General features: G+C 44.2%; 1 protein-coding gene across 1 annotated transcript in view; it reads left to right on the top strand.

The window, feature by feature from the left end:
* MMRN2 (multimerin 2) overlaps positions 1-19,691 on the top strand; it is a 230,057-nt gene that overhangs the window by 170,721 nt on the left and 39,645 nt on the right. The window contains exon 2 of the mRNA XM_085607581.1: positions 13,847-13,969. Within this exon, the coding sequence (XP_085463707.1) occupies positions 13,847-13,969 (123 nt within the window). The remainder of the gene's footprint in view (positions 1-13,846; positions 13,970-19,691) is intronic.

Below are 19,691 nucleotides of genomic sequence, written 5' to 3'. Positions count from 1 at the left end.
TAGTACACGCCTTTACAAAACTTCATGGCCTGTCTCGACCTGCAAACTAATTTTGCCAAGTCCCTCGCCATGTCTTGTGGCCCTAAGTGCAGGTCCCTATCAACCCTGTCAATTGGCCCCAACGCACTGACCAATACAAGCACCTTCCCTTATCCGGGTATTTATTTCTCCTCCCAAGGGTCATGGTCTTTTAACATCTCTCATAGCACACCAAAACATTCTTTGGCCACCGGGTCCCTGTGCTCTCATCCCAAACCTCTGTGTGGTGGATTTCTAGGCATATTGAGAAAAAAATATAAATCCCAATGCCATCCAATTCTTATGTACGGCACAGAGTTATGGGATATTTGCAACTGTAAGGTAATCAAGCACAAAGAAAACAGATTTCCAAGGAGACTGCTGGCACTTCCCATCTCTGCTGCTAATCACATATCATAAAGAACTGGGATTGTGATACCTGTAAGACTTGATCCATGTCTGGCAGGCCCTGCTCTGGTTATCAATATGGAAAAACCCTGAGTCCACCCGAACAAGAGACAGAATACTAGACTGCCTCTCCCTGGATAAAGGTTTGAAAATTCCCTGGATTAGTTATGTTAGGAGCAATTATAATCATATAGGGATAGGATATATTTTCCAGGCTCCCTCGACCCGTGTTTCGCTAAGCAAAAGGAGTGTGACAGAGGCTTTTTTCCTGATCAAGGAGTGTCCGGGCAGCCCCGGAGTCTCCAGACATGTCCAACCGTCATAACATATTTGGATTTATATGACACTGATAACGTTACTCATTATTTATGGACTGCTCACTGCAGATGGGAACATTCACTTTTTACTTTGTTTTACATCAGGCACTGTTAAGCACCTGTTTTTGCTTTCCCCTAAGCTATACACAGCATCTTGATTCTATATCTTGCCCATGTAATGATGATTCTAACTAGACTACGCTCCATTTTATCTTTTTCAGCAATTGTTAATTGCAATATTCCGAGTTGTTTTTAATTCCCATTTAAAAGAAGTACTGTTACAGTCTAAGTCAATGCAGACCTGCTCTGAGATTTTTATTACTTTTACATAATGTTGAAGTGTCTTTTAATGTGGACGCATTGCCAAACAGTCACAAACTTTGATGCACTGATGAGATATGTTGTTGCAATTTGGCACTGTATGAGATATTCTATCCTTCTAGCTGAGGCATTTTATACATTGGTTAAATCTTAATTTAAAATGCTACGAAGTATAATGTTTTTATCATTTTCTGTTCATGAATAACCTTTATGGCTGCCACAATGCTGCTGAATAAAGTTTTGAATTGGATAGTAATCACATCTGATAAACTCAAGGTCCAGCCAACTTATCTTTTAAGATGTCCTGATTTGGAAAAGTGGAATTTTGGAATGAAACCCCAAAATGCACTGAGTGACTCTAAACCGCCCAACTCCCTAGCAAACATATTCTGATGTCTCCACACATACAACGTTGCTCCGCACGGTTAGTGTCTCCACACACAAAGTGTCCTGTTAAATGATAATGGAAAGGTGGCCACCCTGCCTGGGACTTGCAGAGCTAGACCATGGCTGGGAGACCCTGTGAAGGTCCCCTTGAGTGCTGAGTCCTCACTGAGAGGCCTAGGGAAGGGGGCTCTCCTCCCGTGGTCCTTACCATGGTTCTGAGGGCCCCTTCCGTGGGTCTTGTAATACTAGGCCGTGGCTGTCAGGTCCAGGGATGAGACCGCACTCCCCTGGGGCTTGCAGTGCTAGACCAAAGATGTGAGGCCCAGGGAAAAACACCCTGTTCTTGTGGTCATTGCAGCTCTGGATCATGGTGGGGAGGCCAATCCAAGCTTGCAGCACTAGACGTGGCTATGATGCCTATGGAAGAGGGCTTCCCTTCCCAGAACTCCCTTCTTCTTGACCGTGCAGTGCTAGACCATGCTTGCGAGGTGTAGGCAATTGAGCTCCCTTCCCCAGGCCTCATAGCTAAGGTGTACCACTGCACGGCCAAGGGGAAGGGATCTACTCCAGTGGGATCAATTGCAATTGCCCTACAGGGCTGTACAGCACTGTACAATGGTTATGCTATGTGCATGGGTTCATGTGCAAAAGGTACTGTGGCACCGGGCCTCAGGAATATTATGTGCTCAATGTACCCAAATTATAGATGTTTTTTACTTTGCAGTCAGTGGATGGGTGAAGGGATGTTTTTACTTTGTACCCGGGCCTATGGCACCTTAGCTATGCTACAGGCCCCTCTTCCATGGGTACTGTATACATGTTTACTGCTGTGAGGCCCAAGAGAAGCCCTCCACTCCCATGCCCCTCACAGCCATGGTTGGGCGCTCACAGGAGGAGGCCCCTGCTAGGTTATCAGTTGTAGGATTTTTTTCTGCCTGGATGTTGTCATGTATTACTTTAATCTTGTTGAAGAAGAATTGAAAATTGAGCAAGAGTATCACATTGTTGTTTGGCGTGTTATAAGGTCTCTGAGGAAGCTGAAGCATAAAATAGTTCTGATATAATATGGAATAATTCTGTGGACACGGTCAATGCGTTGGAAAAACAATCAGAGAAGTAGCTTTTCTTAGTTTCCATGATTTTAAATTAGTTGGTGACAGCTATGTTAATGTAGTCTAATAATGTATTCACACCACAGTCTCTGCATCACTTTCTTTATTTATACTCTTCTCACTTTGCCCAAGTTAAGTATTTTTACTTTGTCTGCGAACCAAGGATTTTTGTACAATATAGTTATATTTCAAGAAGTTCTGCTGAGATTTTTTGCTCCACCTTTGCACTACTGAGAAAAACAAAGTGATAGGAGGAATGCTTGAATTATTCTTGACCTTGATCATTAATTGGTTGGAATTCCAGTCTGTTGTTTTTCCACTGTGTTACTAAGACCTACCTTATGCAAATCAGTCTTGATTTGCTCAGATAGGAACAGTCCAGCTATGTCATGTGAAGCCATTATCAAAGGAAACACAAGAGCACTAGACTGGTCTCAGCTTTGTTTTGACTCCTCAGTGATGTGCATATTGCATTACATGGCCCAGCGAGCTACAGAGCCAACATCTGGGCATCCCCATTGTACTTAGAATGTCCAGTAAATGTAAGTCGTGAACAATTACCCAAGGGTGTCAAGGCGCTGGGGGCCGTCGGGAAGATTAAGCGAGCTATTGCCCAGAGTCACATGGTGCTGGGCTGATCTGCCGCTGGCGCAGGGGATCGAACCGTGAGCCCTCGGGTTCCGGAGTCAGTTGCCCTGGCCCCTGCGCCACACCTCTTTCCTGAGAGAGTTTCACTGAGAAGAAGAAAACGGTGAATGCTAGAATGCTTGAATAAATTTCAGTCCATATAATTGTTGTAGCAAGAATTCTGGGCTATCATTGTTTTGCATAGTGTGATGAGACAGATGAGACCCAACTAAATGCAAATTAGCCTTGGACCTCCTGCAGAAAATATAGAAAAAAAACAGCTTGTGTTCTTTTATCTAATTTTTCATCTGGTTTAGGCATAAAAATACTGTAAATGCCAGTAAAATATTGGCCATTTGGCAACCATTAATGCATGGCCTCTTTTCTCTGAGCCTTAGTCCAACACTGTAAGTAGGCTATCATGTTTTAGATTTAGATGTTTTGCAAGATGGCCGCCTAGCAGGATCTTCCCTAGAAAGCTCCGGGGCTTGGGATCACTTTTAGTGCAAATCCCTGGTCATTCCCATCCCCCCCCCCCCCCCCCCCACGAGAACCCGGAAAATAGGAAACACTACGATCTGACCTGAGGATTCTCGCCGGAGACGACGACGAGGCGCGCGGCTATTTTTCCGACCCGTGTGAGGTCCGGAGCCTCCTGGTTCCCTAACTACCTCGCGGAGTCCCAGGATCATACGGGGTGAGCCCCGCATCTGCCTCCTGCCTCGTTGGCCGCCAATTCCACCGGCCTCGCATCGCAATACGATCTGACCTGAGGATTCTCGCCAGAGACGACGGCGAGGCGCGCAGCTGTTTTTTACGACCCGTGTGAGGTTCGGAGCCTCCTGGTTCCCTAACAGCCTCGCGGAGTCCCAGGATCATATGGGGTGAGCCCCCCATCTGCCTCCTGCCTCGTTGGCCGCCTATTCCACCGGCCTCACATCTTGCCTTTCCTCTGGCTGTTCGCTGGAACACTGACGAGCGGAGAGCATCCCCTCCTCCTCCGTGACAATTCAGGACGTTGGCTGCGCCGACGGACATATCGCTGGAACGGTGAGACTTCGACAATCGGGGAGCGTTGGGACGCCCTCATCTCGAGACCCTCCGGACACGTCTCAAGATGCAAGGATAACGCCGACATTGTGGAGAGACTAGCCTGTCCCAAAATGGCCGCCGTAGCAGGATACACACTTCTAGAACCAACGATCCGACCAGCGCTGTAAAGAGAAAGAGATGGTCCCGTTTTGCAGGCCCCTGTTGGAATTACAGCGCGCACTGATCTGACACACTTGGAAGGTATGCCTAAACTAAACTACTATTCTCTTTTTGAATGACGCCTGACCCCAAAATGGTGGCCTCACGATGACGAGGTAAGACCTCCTGCGAATCTAAAAGCTTTCCCCGCAGGGGGAGGATAGAAGGATCTCTATCCTCATTTGCATGCGCTGCTGCACTAGTCGAACTCCAATAAAAGCACCACTTGGAGGGTGTAATCGCATCTTTTTAACTCTTTAACTCTCATGGAAGAATGCCTGACCCTAAGATGGCGATTTCTTGATATCGAAGGCTTTCTCCACTCCCGATTCCACCCAGAAATGCAATTCAGGTATCTGCGCAAATGTTTCAGCGGCAGCATCATGCCTTAAATCATGAAAGTGATCTATCTCAAGAGCATCATAAGAAGACAGCGTAAAGGCTAGCCAATGCATTATACGAAACCATGGCGACTGAATCCTAATCAGTCCATAGAGCATTTTCATTGCAAACACCCGCAAAGGTGTCGGACATCCTACGGCCCACTACTAAACGACACTCTTCCTCATTGGATCCTACCTTCTATTAATCCGCCACTTAAACCAAGGTCTCTACATCATGGCCGGACCACACATGTTACCTGATGGAAACAATGCATTTGCCATTCACTATCCCCTCAACCTATCGAAAGGCGCTTCGAAGACATTCAAGCACAACCTTCTCAGAAAAAACCCTGATGTCTTGTTTCTGGACCCCTCCCTCAACACCAAGCAAGGCGCCATAATCAATAACCTCATATTCTTTACTAGAAAAATAGCCAAATGGCGGTCCACCTTTTCCAAGCTACTATCCATACGCAGTCATAAAAATATCCCCTACGGAACCAGGATAACTACATCACCCGCACCAAACCTCAGAGCCACCCTAAACATAACTTCCTACAAAAATGGCACCATTCTTATTCAAGCAGCCAACAAGGACCTAGAACTATTCGATAAATACTTTCCCACCCTAAAAACCCACACCATCTCCCCATCCAATCCTTCACAAGACCTTCCTCTACCCCCCACCACCTATCCGGTTGATCAGAACTCCCCGCGCCTACCCAGATCTGACAAAAGAGGCCACAATGAATCACCTCCCTTAAACCTCTCATCACCTACACCCCCTAACGGAATCATTCCCAGAACCAACAACACCCATCCCGTCCTGTCCAATTCTCGCCCCCCTACATCCCCACACGACGCCACCTCCCCATCCCCATCTCCAACACCCTCTGCCACAACCCTCTACAGACCGCTGATGTCACACTCCACGACACAACCCCCTTATTGAACCAGACTATAGCCCCCAGCCGGCACATGTCCTTCGCATTATCCACCACCCCGCTCCCGCTCCTTGCCACACATTCCCACCACACTACCCACACAGACATCAAACCCCTCAGCAATACCACTCACAGCCCTCCCTGTCCACCAATCATGCATCCTCCTCCCTATCACACCTCTGAAGAAGTCCCTCTCTTAACCCAGTCCTACCGAACATCCAGTGAACTTCAGAACGTTATACTCGATATCAAAAGCATCCTTCTCCTGGCTGAAAACTCCCTTTCCAAACTCACCCATCTTCAACACTCTCCTGCGCCTTTCAACAATATATTAAAAACTATCCCCCTACCTCTGTCAAATCGACTCATACGCACGCGCAAACTCCCGAACTATCTAACGGCAATGGAAATCCACTCCCTTCTACTACTGTATGAAAAACCAACGAGCCCCAGCAGTCCCGTAGATGATTCTTTCTACCCAACAGAGCAGGAAATCCAAACCCTCCTTCTGTCTTACGAGTGTCCCGCTCACCTCATCGCCATTGGAGAAGAATTCTCTATTCTCCCAGTCCCTATAAACCCAAACAGAATGTCCCTTCCAAAACTTAGAGGAATAAACCTGAACAACCTCCAATCCGTACCCACCAATCAGGAATATCACGAGCAATCATCACAGAAATCTTCTAATCTGATCTCCTGCCTTCTCCTAAACTGCCGATCAGCCTCAAAACACGCCTCGGACATCGCTGACCTCACTCTTAACATGAAATCAGACATAATCATCCTCACAGAAACTTGGCTCAATGAAGCGTCCTCCCCATTCCTAGACCTTTTAGTCCCCCCCAACTACAACATTATCAGACTAGACAGACCTCACAAAAAGGGCGGAGGTCTAGCCTGCATTCATCGATCCAACATTTCCATTTCGAAGTTTCATTCTGAACCCATGGACTCCTGCGAATACCTTGGGATATCTGTAAAATCCTCAGATAACCACTCCCACAAGCTACATATCCTCTACCATCCCCCAGGCAAGAACGCAGTATTTACAGATCAACTTATGGAAATCATTACAACAAACTCTACCCCTCTCTCCAACGACATATTCCTCGGCGACTTCAATCTCCATTGGGAAAACCCCCTTGACAAACAGGTCCACGCCCTCAAAACCTTCCTTGCTGACCATTCACTGATCCAAGCTATCTCAAAGCCCACTCATGCTAAAGGTGCTACTCTTGACTGGCTCATCTCTAAACAAAACACAATTGAATCAATCCAGATCTCCCCTTGTGACTGGTCAGACCATCACATCATCACCTTTAACATTTCCTCCTCTACCAGGAAAACCTTCCCGCAACAAATCAAAAATAAACAATGGGTAAGAAACACAAAAAACCTCGACTGGAACACCCTAGCCTCTCACTGTGAAAAAGTTCTGATCCCACACAACAACATATCCAACGCCAGTGACCTCACCGACCACTACAACTCCACGATGACCAAGATCTTCGACCAAGCTGCCCCACCTAAGCTCAAACGAATTCCAGACAAAGATAAAAACCCTTGGTTTAACGGAGCCCTTAATGAGGAAAGACGTAAACTGAGATCATCAGAACGGATATGGCGACAGCATCCCTCCCCTCTCCATCTCAAACTACTTCGGCAAGCTAGAAACTCCTACAACAAAAGTATTCTTCAATCCAAAAAAGACTTCTTTAGATTAGAACTAGACAATGCCAAGAACAGACCAAAGAAACTCTTTGACATTCTAAAACAACAATCTAACAAATTGGCTAAATCCTCTCTCTTGACCGCAAAATCACAAATCAGCAGTGAAGAATTCTCATCCTTTTTCACAGCAAAAACAAACTCCCTCCAACTTGAGCTTAACATGGCCGCAGCGAATGCAAACACCCCAAAGCACCCTGATCAACCCGAGTTACCTTTCCCTAAAAATAACTCGCACTGGTCCACTTTCAAACTCTACGACCCAATTGCCATCACCAAAACATTAGCATCCACCAAACTCAACAACCACTTCAATGACCCAGCCCCTTCAAATTGCCTTCCACACATCTACCGAGCCATCTCCCCTCTCTGGACCAAAATCATCAACGCCTCGTTAGCGCAAGGACACATACCGGACTGCCTAAAAACAGGCCAGGTCACCCCTATACTAAAGAAACCGACTGCGAACTCATCCGACCCCAACAACTTCCGACCTATAACTAACATTCCCATGCTAGCCAAGGTCCTGGAAAAATGTGTTCAACAACAACTGAACCAACACATCATGGACTTCAACCTTCTGAACACCCACCAATCGGGTTTCAGGCCCGGCCACAGCACAGAAACAGCCATTCTACATATAGTGGACGACGCTCTCCTTGCCCTTGACCGCAACAAAACTGTCTACTAGTCCTGCTCGACCTCTCCTCAGCCTTCGACACGGTCAATCACGAAAAACTTCTAAAAAGACTGGAAAATAGGATGGGTTTATCTGGCTCAGTCCTTCAATGGTTTAAATCCTTTCTGGAAAACAGAACACAATCTTTCCTGGTAAACAAAAATCTCTCCTGCTCATCACCAAACCCCCTGGGTGTTCCACAAGGCTCTACTCTATCCCCCACCCTATTCAACCTATATGTCGAACCGCTAACCGAACTTCTACAGCAGGCAAACATAGCCTATCACATGTACGCAGACGACACTCAGCTGTACATCAAGATCTCCTCCATTGAAGATATAACATCGATGAACATAGCACTTGAGAAGACCGTCCACTGGCTAACAACCAACTTTCTCAAGCTAAACTCACAAAAAACTGAATTTCTGCTAATCTCCCTCCCTAATAACTCCCAGGAGACAAAGGAATGGCTCAACTTGATCACTGCACTAAACTGCACGCCAACTCTAGTGGACTCCACCAAATCACTTGGTATCACTCTAGATAGGAACCTTAACATGCAAACACACATTAACTTGCTTGCTAAAAATGCACGTTTTCACCTCAGCTATCTAAGGAAAATGAAACCTTTCATTGATAACCAGGACCTCAAAACCGCAGTTCAATCCCTAGTCATCTCAAGACTGGAGTACGGTTGCACCACCCTAGCGGGTCTGCCCAAAATCTCAACCGCCCCATTAAAAGCCTGTCTCAACGCCGCAGCAAGACTGCTAACAGGATCCAGGAAATTTGACCACATATCGCCTCACCTGAAAGCGCTTCACTGGCTTCCGTTTGAAGCTCAAATCCACCTAAAAATGGCATGCATCACTCACAAAGCGCTTCACCACAATACGCCCCAGTACCTATCCCAAAAATTTACCTTATCCGGAGGAATCAGACACTCAAGGTGTGCTGATAATTTACTCCTGAAACCCTCCCGCTTTAGAAAGAAAAAAACTTCAGACAGAGCATTTTCCGGAGCAGCACCAAGAATATGGAACTCGCTTTCTCCCTACATCAGAAAAATCCCCTCTACTCTTCTGTTCAAAAAAGAAGCAAAATCTTTCCTTATGTGTAAATTCCTCCCGTAATTATCTCTCGGACCTCTCCAGATATACACCCTAAAACTTGCTCCTGTTGTCCTCCGATAGACTCCCTCGCTGTTCCCGACCCGTTTGCTCCAAATTTGATTTTATGTATGCTATTTTTCTATTGCAAATTGTTTTCATTTTGTATGATGTTTACATTGTAAAGCGCTCTGATACCCTTCCCCGGGTCTGGTCCGCGCTACAGAAAACTCTAAAAATAAATAAATATATAAATAAACCTATAATAACTGATAAAACTGCATCGACAGGTAAAAAGCTCCCATCAGAGAAAACATATAAACACTGATAAACACCTGCACAACCACATACTAAAATGGCACTCAAAGGAAGGAAAGTGAGAGGAAATGTGTCCTTTTTATTTCTTCCTTAAAGGGCCAAAACAATGTAACTTTGATATACAAGGTAGCAGCAAGAAAGACTGGTGTAAGATTATTCTACTTGACGTTTATTATTTAGAGATGTCACTAAAGTATTTTTTAGTGTATTTGTTTCCTCCAGTTTTGTGTCCTTGAATTAAAGCAGCAGGGTTTAAAAGCAAGCTTTAGGTATGATCTAATTATTTTTTACACTGCTGAGTCTCTTTGAATATTAAATCATATTTGATCTTTTGAAAGAGTTTAATTCTTTGATTGGTGAAATAGCTGACTCATAAGAATCTTGACCAATTTGCATTATCACATTTACCCACAGACCCAAAATGGGCAAACACTTTGATACATCAGTCCCCCTTTTTTACCAAGTTAGTATTGAAGGGAGAAAAAAATCCATTTACCCCAGGCTTTAAACATTTGTTGCAAGGTGTAGTGACAGGTACCTTTGAAAAGAGTGCTGTTGCCATACGCATGGGATAATGGTGAGACTTGACACAAGACTGTCCAAATACCAACAAAATTCATAGTTGCAAGGTGTTCCTCAGGTAATCCTGGATTTTTACCCAACTGCAATTTCCTGTTGGGTTTTTTGAACCCATAGTTATAATCTAAACTGGAAATTTTCAGGTCCCGGAATACAATGTGATGGCTGTTAGAATGTAAGGACTGACTTAAAGTGAGACATTTGCCATGGTGTCAAATGGCAGCTATTAATGTCCATACAACAGCAGCACAAACCTAATGTAGTCGGATGGCAAAGGGTGCAGAAAAGTAGTGGTGCATGCTGAAACCATCATATTTTAGATGCTTTAGAATATAGGGCTACCAATTAATATAGTGTAATTCAAAATTACAAAGGTTTAATAAAGTATTCTGCTGCTGCCAGAGTTGACCACCCCTACCATGTCATAATCTTCAGGAAAAAGTAGACAGATGGCCCCCAAATGTGTTCAGGAATTTGTTTATTAAAACCTGTGAAGAAAGCTCTCTTACGTTTTTAACCCCTTCTGTGCCCCGCCCTTTCCCTGCCCTGTGCCGGGCGTTGAATTAGCGGGCGGGGTTCATGACGAGATAGTCTCGTCATGGGCACAGCGCAACCGCGCTCCATGACGAGACTATCACTGAAGGGGTTAATCTAATAATAGTCCTGTAAACCAGACAGAGGCCTGACACATGTCCACAATTAAATGAAAGAGAGACATGAAAAGCTAACAATATTTACAACAATACTATATTTATTGAAACTAACGTACTCTATCATGCTAAAGCTGTGCTGCAATTAGGAGACATATGCAAGTCAATAATGTGATTAGCACAATTACCAAACTGTACACAATGACAAATCAGTCTAAGCCTACCCTTGCTAGGTATATACTATATTAGAATGTTGGGAGCTCCATTGAAAACAATGGAGTAGCTCCGGGCTTATAATGGCTGGTAAAAGCCCGGAGCTCCAACATTCCAATGTTTCTTTGTTCACAGCTGTGGCTGTGAACAAAGGCTTCAGGGAGCCTGAGGGGATTTCAATCCCCTCGCTCTCCCTGAAGCCTTTGTTTTATTTGTTAGAACATTCTGCCCTCTAGTGGCAGAATGTTCTAATAGCCGGCTTGCCTTTGGCTCGGGCCTTTAACACTGGAGCGGGCCTTTAATAGCCGGTATAGCCCGCTACGGTGGGCTATAAGGCTATATTATACTAAAATCTCTGGTATTAGTGCCAAACCACGTACCTGAGAGTCATAATCAGTTGGTCTACATTTCAGGCTCGTAACTCGTTCGTCTCAGGACCTTTTCTCTGCAAGCCTCGTCTCAGAAGTGTTGGTTTATATGATAAGGCTTGCTCTGTTTGACAAACAGCAGTTGGATTCCTCTATTGTCTCTAGGTGTTAGCGTCTGACCACAGAGAAAAACAGGGCCGAATCTTACTTGGCCTTGCACAGTGTACAGACTAAATCCCAGCAGAAGAACAGAATAATAAAACGTGCATCTTATTTCGAAAATAACCTGGTAGCACAAAAACAAGCAAGTTAATGGGTAATGTGTACAAAGCATAAGCGGCCTATTATGTATGTACTTGAACTAACATAGTGCAAAACTGCAGTGGGCCTCTAGGGGACTCACGACAGTTTAAATGAATCCGTTTCTCAAAACCTTTAAATGGGAGCTTTCGCAAAAAACTATGACCTGAGAGTGGATTAGATAAATGTTATTTGCACTGCGCTAACTAGGCGCGAACTCGAAACTCTGCTATGTACTCTAGGATGGACCCCCTATCATGAACTGAGCCTGATATCACAAATCTAATAACATTTCAATGAATGTGAAGCAGATTTTGCTCCACAGGAACAACAGATTGGAGCAAGTTTGCAAACCATGATGGTTTATTAGCAAAATAGTAAAGTTGTAATCTCAGATTGAATAAATTCGGCATTAATCAGTTGTCACCTGAATGCAGCATATATGAATATAATCGAGAGAAGGCCCAGTAATCAATATGGCAACATGTTCTAGAAAGAGATGATGCCAAATGAGCAAAATGATGCCAAATGGGCATCAATAAGAGATTGTGGCTCAGCCATGCACTTTTGGTTTGGAGGCAGTGATAATGTGCTGGAGAAATACAGCTCATTCGCGAGGAAAGAAGGAGAAGAGCCATTAATGTTAGAAGCCTGAGCAGAAACGATATAGTCTTTAAAAGATCCAGATTCCACCTACTGCTGCTAGGCCAAAGGAGGACAAAACTGTGAGAAGAGGTTCATGCTTCAAGCCTCTCCCATGCCCCAACGGTGGATAAACCCCAGCCAGGTGAGCCCATGTCAGGTCATGGCTCAGACGCTAGTCAGACTGCCATCCTGCACACGTGTGGGTGAGAGATCAAGTGCTTGGTATTTTGCTGCCCTGACAGTGAAAGAGTGAACTGGTCCTACCACATGTTACCCTTCTGTCTTCAATCTTCCTTGAGAGCCTAATACCTTTCATCAACCAGAGAGACCTTGCACTTTCTAGTTTAAATGAGGAGGAATTCTCCTTCAGCCTTCTGAAGTTTCCTCCGAGACATCTTCCACTTCCATTAGCGTTAGTGAATGACATTTCAGGGTAGAAGAAGGATAAAATATTGAAAGGAAACGTCTACTGCTTCTTCTAGGACAGCAGCATGGCACAGATTTGATAGTTCTCATTTTGTTCAATTTTTTCCCAGCTCTTCTCTGACCTGCGAAAAGAAACGACTTTTGTAAATGTCTCCTTAAGTTAACTTCCATTCTGATCTACTCTGCCTGGTCCATTCCGACTGCCCCTTGCCTCTTCGTAACTTTGCCCTCATCTCAAATAAGTTCCCTTTCCTCCAATAGTAGCCAACAGGGGTTGTGTCAAACTCCTATGTCAACCTCCCTGATTGCTGGTTCCAGCCAGTAAAGGTTGTTGACTGAGCTTCCTGATTACTGTAACTCACGTCTGCCCTCGGAGAGCGGAGCCTTTGCCTGCATCATTCAAGAACTCTGATCTTGGACCATGTATGTACATTTTATTTAAGAATTAAGCTACCCTGTATTAATATAAGGCTGGTAGAAATGTCTCAGGCTACCATTCTAGGGTGCTTATTTACAAGCCCATTGTGCCGCCAGGGCATAAAACTGGCGCAACGAGGAGAAATGCTTTTATTTCTCCTCATTTTTTCCTCTTTCTCTGTGTGCTGCATTCTGCATCATTCAAAGAGAGAGGAAAATGCCATTAATTGTTGTTTTTGTGCAGGCAGCCAGTTGTGCGCCAGTGCAGGGGAAAGTACAGGGATGAGTGGTATTTTTGTTGACACGACGCATCCCTATGCTTTGAAAATAACGCAGCACGGCTGAGCTAAATGGCTTGCGGTGCCGCGCTGTCATTTTCTTATAGATGAGGTCCATGATTCCTTGGAACTTTGCCCTATCCTGCTGACCCTTTCCATTGTGAAGGCAAGAACTGCAACCTGTGTTTATCGACATTGAGAAATAATATTGTTAATCTCTTATGGTAGATAATCACTTTCTTGAGAGTAGGGTTTTCTGATGAAGGATCTTCAAGTTTTGACTGGATTTGCGTCCGTAATGCTATTGACTTTCAATTGGTGAGGTTTGTCGCCTTTCTCTGAATTTATTTTCCTTTTTTTCCCCCTAGAAACTGGTGCAGTGTTGTGGATTCCAGAATTGTCACTTTCATCGCCTCCTGCAAAACCGAAAAATATGTAATAAAGTCCCAGCAGCCATGTCCGTACGGATCGCCAGAGTGCCAGAAGGTCATGTGAGTACACCTGGCACCAGGCTGTTTGTGAACTGTTTATTTCAAACCTTTACATTGCAGTTGATTTACTCCTTGATCTCTGCTGAACTAACCAATAAGAGAGGCACGATTCCAAATGAAGATGCAAGTATGCCCAGTTTTATATCCACCACACAAAGGCACTCGAATCACTTCCAATTGTATTTTGTCAGGAGCATATAGGGGCATTACAACACTTGGAGAAAAATTGAATGATTGATGTGAACAAGAAAAAACACAAAATATGATCCAAATCTAAAAATTAGTCTTGCACGGATCTTGGAAGCATGTGTGATGGTTGTTTGGTCTGCAGATCACAGGGTTAGAGTAGTTTGCAGGAAAGATGCATGTACAGTCTGTGGATCTCAAATTGTGTGAACCTGTAGTATGTTGCCTCACAGAAAATCAATTTAACAGTAACCCTTTGCTGAGCAACCAAATAATTAATAAATAATTTAGAAAGAAAACATATTAATAGGAATACAGCTAGTTTCAAAACAGTGAAAAAGGGCACTAAAGTTAGGAAATAATATTGATCCCCTGAGATACCATCCATTCAGGAGTGGAAGGCGAGGATGCATTTATATATGGCGGCTGAGAAAGTTACTTATAAAAGCAGGGGGTGGCTTCGTAAATTCTATAAGATCTGGGGTTGCTGGTTAAAATATTATGACCTTGATTTAATAGAAGATGGAAATGTGACCTCATGGGCCCAGTCCTAATGCTCTGAGCTGTGCAATTACTTGTATCTGTATGACTTTTTGTTGCCTGTCTGGCTGCTCTTCAGTCCTTGTGAAATTTGTAAAAACTACCACTATGCTGCTGCTCACCCGCTCTGGTTATTTTATTGTTGTGAGTGCAAGTGCGCCTCCTTTTTTTGTTCTTATAAAATCTAAATATTTTTTTTAAAAGAAATGATATTGATTTATTCAACAGAAAAATACATAAATTTTTTGGGGGGTTTTAAATGTAGAGGGTGCTGGGTAGGGAAGGGTTTCCAAAGAGGAATGAGAATATAGGAGCTCCCGAGGTGATTTAATGGAAGTAATCCCTCCTCCCTTCCCAAAAAAGTGTAAGACAGAGGAGGACCAGAAAGGAAGAAAGACAGTAGGAGAGAAAAAAAAAGCAGTGGAAAGGGGTATGGTGATTCGGGGGCCGAGGGAACCCCACCAGAACAGCAATTTACAAAAAAGTGCAGAGCCACCTTACCAAAGGATGTGGGAAGAGCAGGGGCCAAAAGGAAAAAGAATCTTTGGAAACCATGTAAAAAAATATAACAAAGTACACATTTTCAAGGCAAATATTGTTTACTCCTCAAAAACATTTCTGTGGATTGGTTTATCCAAACGTAATATAACATTCATCGTGAAAAAAACGATTAAACAGTTTGGGTGAAGTAGTTTCTCAGAATTGGTATTCTATGTAACAGCCATATAAAATCACATGGAACCTTCAAAACATATTCAATGAGAAGCAAACACCCACGTTGCTAGTAACCAAACAGTGCAGTGAGTGATCACACCATACGGGCAACAAACTCAGGTTACAGTGAACAGGTGAAATATTGCTGGAGCCAGGCATTGAAAAAATGAGTGGACACTTCCGGCACCAACTGGAGTCTGTGTACCAGTCTCAGCAGCCTGCAAAGCCTAGTGTATCTCTACACCCAAATAGATCGAAAGGAGTGCAAACTACAAAATATTTTAGGAAATTAAAAATCCATTCAAACCAAAGGAACAGCCTATATTCATATACAGATTAAATCAAACAATGTCCTGAGTACATTGCAACTTTCCAAACTAAAAAAAGATTATAAGCTAGCATTTAATGTGGCTGTATCATGGCCTTCAAAAGACATCTCTCTGCTTAATCTTCAACACACCTGTTAGAAATGGGGATCACTAACATGCAGAGGTAGGTACCTTTGTCCAAGTAGGGACCCTTCTTCCTAGTCAGGGTAAGGGGATATACTTCTAAAATAACCCCTGCTCACCCCCTTGGTAGAGTGTAAAGCATTTGTGAACACATACAGTAATACAGTGAAAACACTACAAATGGACACCACACCAGTTTCGAAAAATATGTAATCTTTATCTAAACCAAAACAAGACCAAATACGATAAAAATCCACAATACAAGAATGTAAAAATAGTTCCTTTGCAAGATAACCTTTAAATTGCAGGAATAGCTGAAAAACACAGTTCCTCTGCGTCGGTAGCTCCGTCCAGAGCTACCTTGATGCTAAAACAACATAGTCTAACAGTTCCAGCCGACTGCGTCAGTACGGGCCAGCTAAAGCGTTGCCAGACTCGTGAACAGTACCTTTCTCATTGTGGATGACACGTTGGTGCGAGTCAGTCAAGGGCAACCGTTGTGGTTACGTTGCAAACAGATGGAAGCAGTGCAGGGTGCAGTGCCCTCACAATGCAATGCAGGCAGCAGCTCAGGGACGATCGTCCAGACAGCGTCGGTGAGCCCAAGGCTTACGGTGCAGGGTGAGGCGGTGCTCGATGCTGTGCAGGTGAGAGAGCCGGTCGATGTACTTTCTGCTGGGTCTTCAGGACATGGAATCCTGCGCCGCACTCGGTGACAGAGTCGGTTGCCCTTTTCTTCTGCTGCGACTGAAACCAGCGGTTCCAGAGACAGTGCCCAGAAGGATGGTGAGGTCTTTGCTGTTCCTGAGACCTCTTGAACAGGGGGAAAACTCCACTTCCAAGCCCTTGGAGACACTTCTCAAGCTGGATACACACACAGTTCCTCTCCTTGGCAGAAACAACTACTGCAGGCCAACCCCAGACAGCACACAGCAAAGGGGCAGTACCTCCTCCAGTTTCTTCCAGCTCTTCTCCTTGGCAGAGGTTCCTCTTACAGTCCAAAGCAATCTAAAGTTCTGGGGTCTGGGCCCCAATATTTATACAGCAAAATCCTTTGTTCTCTGGTGGCAGTGAAGCCCTGTGCTCAGTCAAAACCAGTTCTGTCCTCTCTGGTGCAGCTTCCTGGCAGGAGGTGGAGACAGCATTGTCTAGGGCAGACCAGGCCCATTCAGGTGTGAAAGAAATCTCTTCCCCCTACTCTGAATGCAGCCCAGGTCTATTCAGCACAGCCCTGACTCACCCTGGAAAGGCAGGACACACCTAACCCCCCCACGTGGCTGACTGAACAAAATGCACATCCCCAGCCCCTGTCACCCCAAAGCCAGACACTCAATACACAACCTAGCAGAGGAACATTGGATGGCTAAGCAAGAACATACTTATTTTCTAAAAGTGGTATTTTCAAACCTAGAATGTAAAAATTACCCTCACTAATGGATGCATGTTAACATTCTGAGTTTAGGCTTATTAAACCTTATTTTTGCTGTCTTGTTCCCCTGGGCAGTTGTACTTATTAGATATTGTAAGCAAACTCCCCATTCTATCCTATGGGACAGATAGCCTTACAATAGTGAAAAACAAATCAGGACATGCCACACATCAGGGCATGGCCTACCTTTCACATACACTGCAACCTGCCCGCAGGGGTACCTTGGGCCTACCTTAGGGGTGACTCACAAGTAAGGAAAGGGAAAGTTAGGGCCTGGCAAGTGGATACACTTGCCAAGTCGACATGGCAGTGCAAAACTGTGCACAGACATGCAGTGGCAAGTCTGAGTTACATTTACAGGCTGCTTATGTGGGTGGCACAGCCAATGCTGCAGGCCCACTAGTAGCATTTGATTTACAGGCCCTGGGCACACACAGTGCACTGCACTAGGGACTGACTAGTAATTCATTAGATGACCACACTTTCAGCATCAGAGTGAGGTGCTCCTTCCTCTTCCAAGTGCCTGCAGTAATAAGCGTCTTCAAACTTTTAGGAAAACTATATCATTAAGACCTCTCTTGACACAAATGTCTCTGTATCTGATGCCCATTCATTCCTCATGCTTTGAGAAAAACTCTACCATCATGACTGTGTTAAATTTTTCAAGGTGACAGTGTGCTTTGTATGGCTTATTAGATGTGGGATTCCTCCTTGTTTAGTGGTCTGTGGACAGTTTTCCTGGAACTTCTGGCTCCTATACTTGGTTTCCGTTGCATAGAATGTACAGGTCTTTTGTTCTTGCTGCCTTTGACGCCTGCTTCTCATGGGTACCTTGGCGTTCATGCCAGTGTTTCTTTGATCTCTGCGAATGGTTCACCTTCTGTCTTAAACCCTATCTGGACTATATGTGAGACCCACCATGAGATCTTTTCTAGGGTGTATACTTAAATGGATTTGGATGCTTAGCTGACTTTTGGTTCTTCACAGTTTGACCATGCTTCTGGTTTCTATGGGTTGTTCTTTCCCATGGGTTCCTGGTTTGCATTTTTTATGGATTATTGGGTACCTGGCTTTTATGACATCAGCCTGTCTTCTGTCTTTACTCTCCATGTTATCGGGGCCATGGTTGCCCAGTCTAGGCCCAGGGGGGCTGATTCCATGTCACATTTACAGGAAAATCAGTCACTAAATAAGTCAGTCCCTTTCAGGTTAATTGAACACTAGATCCCATGGGTGCCCAAGGCCACCTTATGTCACTTTCTTAAATAAGACGTTTAAAGGGTGTGTGATGTTGGTGCTACCACCATTCAATATTCAGGAAATGGCATCAGTGGCTGGAGAGGTGGATGGAAACAGAAGCCGTTTTTCCTCTTTCCTTTTCGAGGCACTTTGCAAATAGCACCTCATTTAGAAAAATAAAAACACTTTTTTTACTGGGACAAAGATAAAATTCTGTCCAAAGGGAAAATATTCCTCAGTTTCAATCACCCCACTTCTACTACCCAGTTGTAATGTATTTCTTGTTTGTTAGGAGAGCTGAAAGACAAGTGAAAAGTTAAATCTTAACTAAGTCTATGTCATTATATAAAATCTCTTAATTGATTTCATGCCTACACTTGCACAGTTGCTTTATTAACTTTCTTCTTTCTCAAATATGCTTGAAAATGCACCATTTGGCCACTCTTTTTTCAAAATGTTCCTTGGGGGAGACCCCACCTGAACCCACCTTTTAACATTAGGGCTTGCTCGCTGCGCTCCCTCAACATCGGGCACTCCTCCGGAACATTTACGCCGCCACCACTTTCAAATGTTACCAGCCACCACTGGGGCATTTATAAACTCCCTCAAAGTCTTTTTATGCACAATTTACTCGCTTAACTCTAATGCTAGAAAATGGTAGTATAGGTTTACAAATATAGGTCCAGATTTACTAAACTTTTTGCTCATCGTAACACATCAAGGGAACTTGCTGTCATACATTGCATCAAAGGGGGAGAGAGCAGAAAATATGCCATATTTACAAAGATATGGCACAGTTCTGCTCTCTTTTAGTGCAGGCGCAATTCTGACTGCCTAGTTCCAATGCAGGCACCTTTGCGGTAAGGTGCAAGGGTGCCTGCTTTTTATCAAGATAATTTTGTGAAACTAATTTTATAGAAGCTTAATCTGTTTGTATGTGTGCTGCAGAAGGTCCACGCTCCACCCATGTGACACCTCAACGATGCAAGGTAACTCAAGGATGCGCTATGCTCTACCTTGTGGCTCTTTATTTTGTAATTTTTTTAATAAATCAAGCAAACCATGAAAAACAGATTTATGTGGCTTCGTTAATCCCAAAATAGATTTTGCGTCTGGATTGCGTCGCTCTTTTGACTTGGCCAGACTCTAAGAAAACTCTGAA

This window comes from Triturus cristatus, chromosome 1_2, assembly GCF_964204655.1.
Source record: "Triturus cristatus chromosome 1_2, aTriCri1.1, whole genome shotgun sequence".
NCBI lineage: Eukaryota > Metazoa > Chordata > Amphibia > Caudata > Salamandridae > Triturus > Triturus cristatus.
The sequence above is the reverse complement of the archived record's forward strand: the minus strand, read 5'-3'. Positions and strand labels throughout refer to the sequence as shown.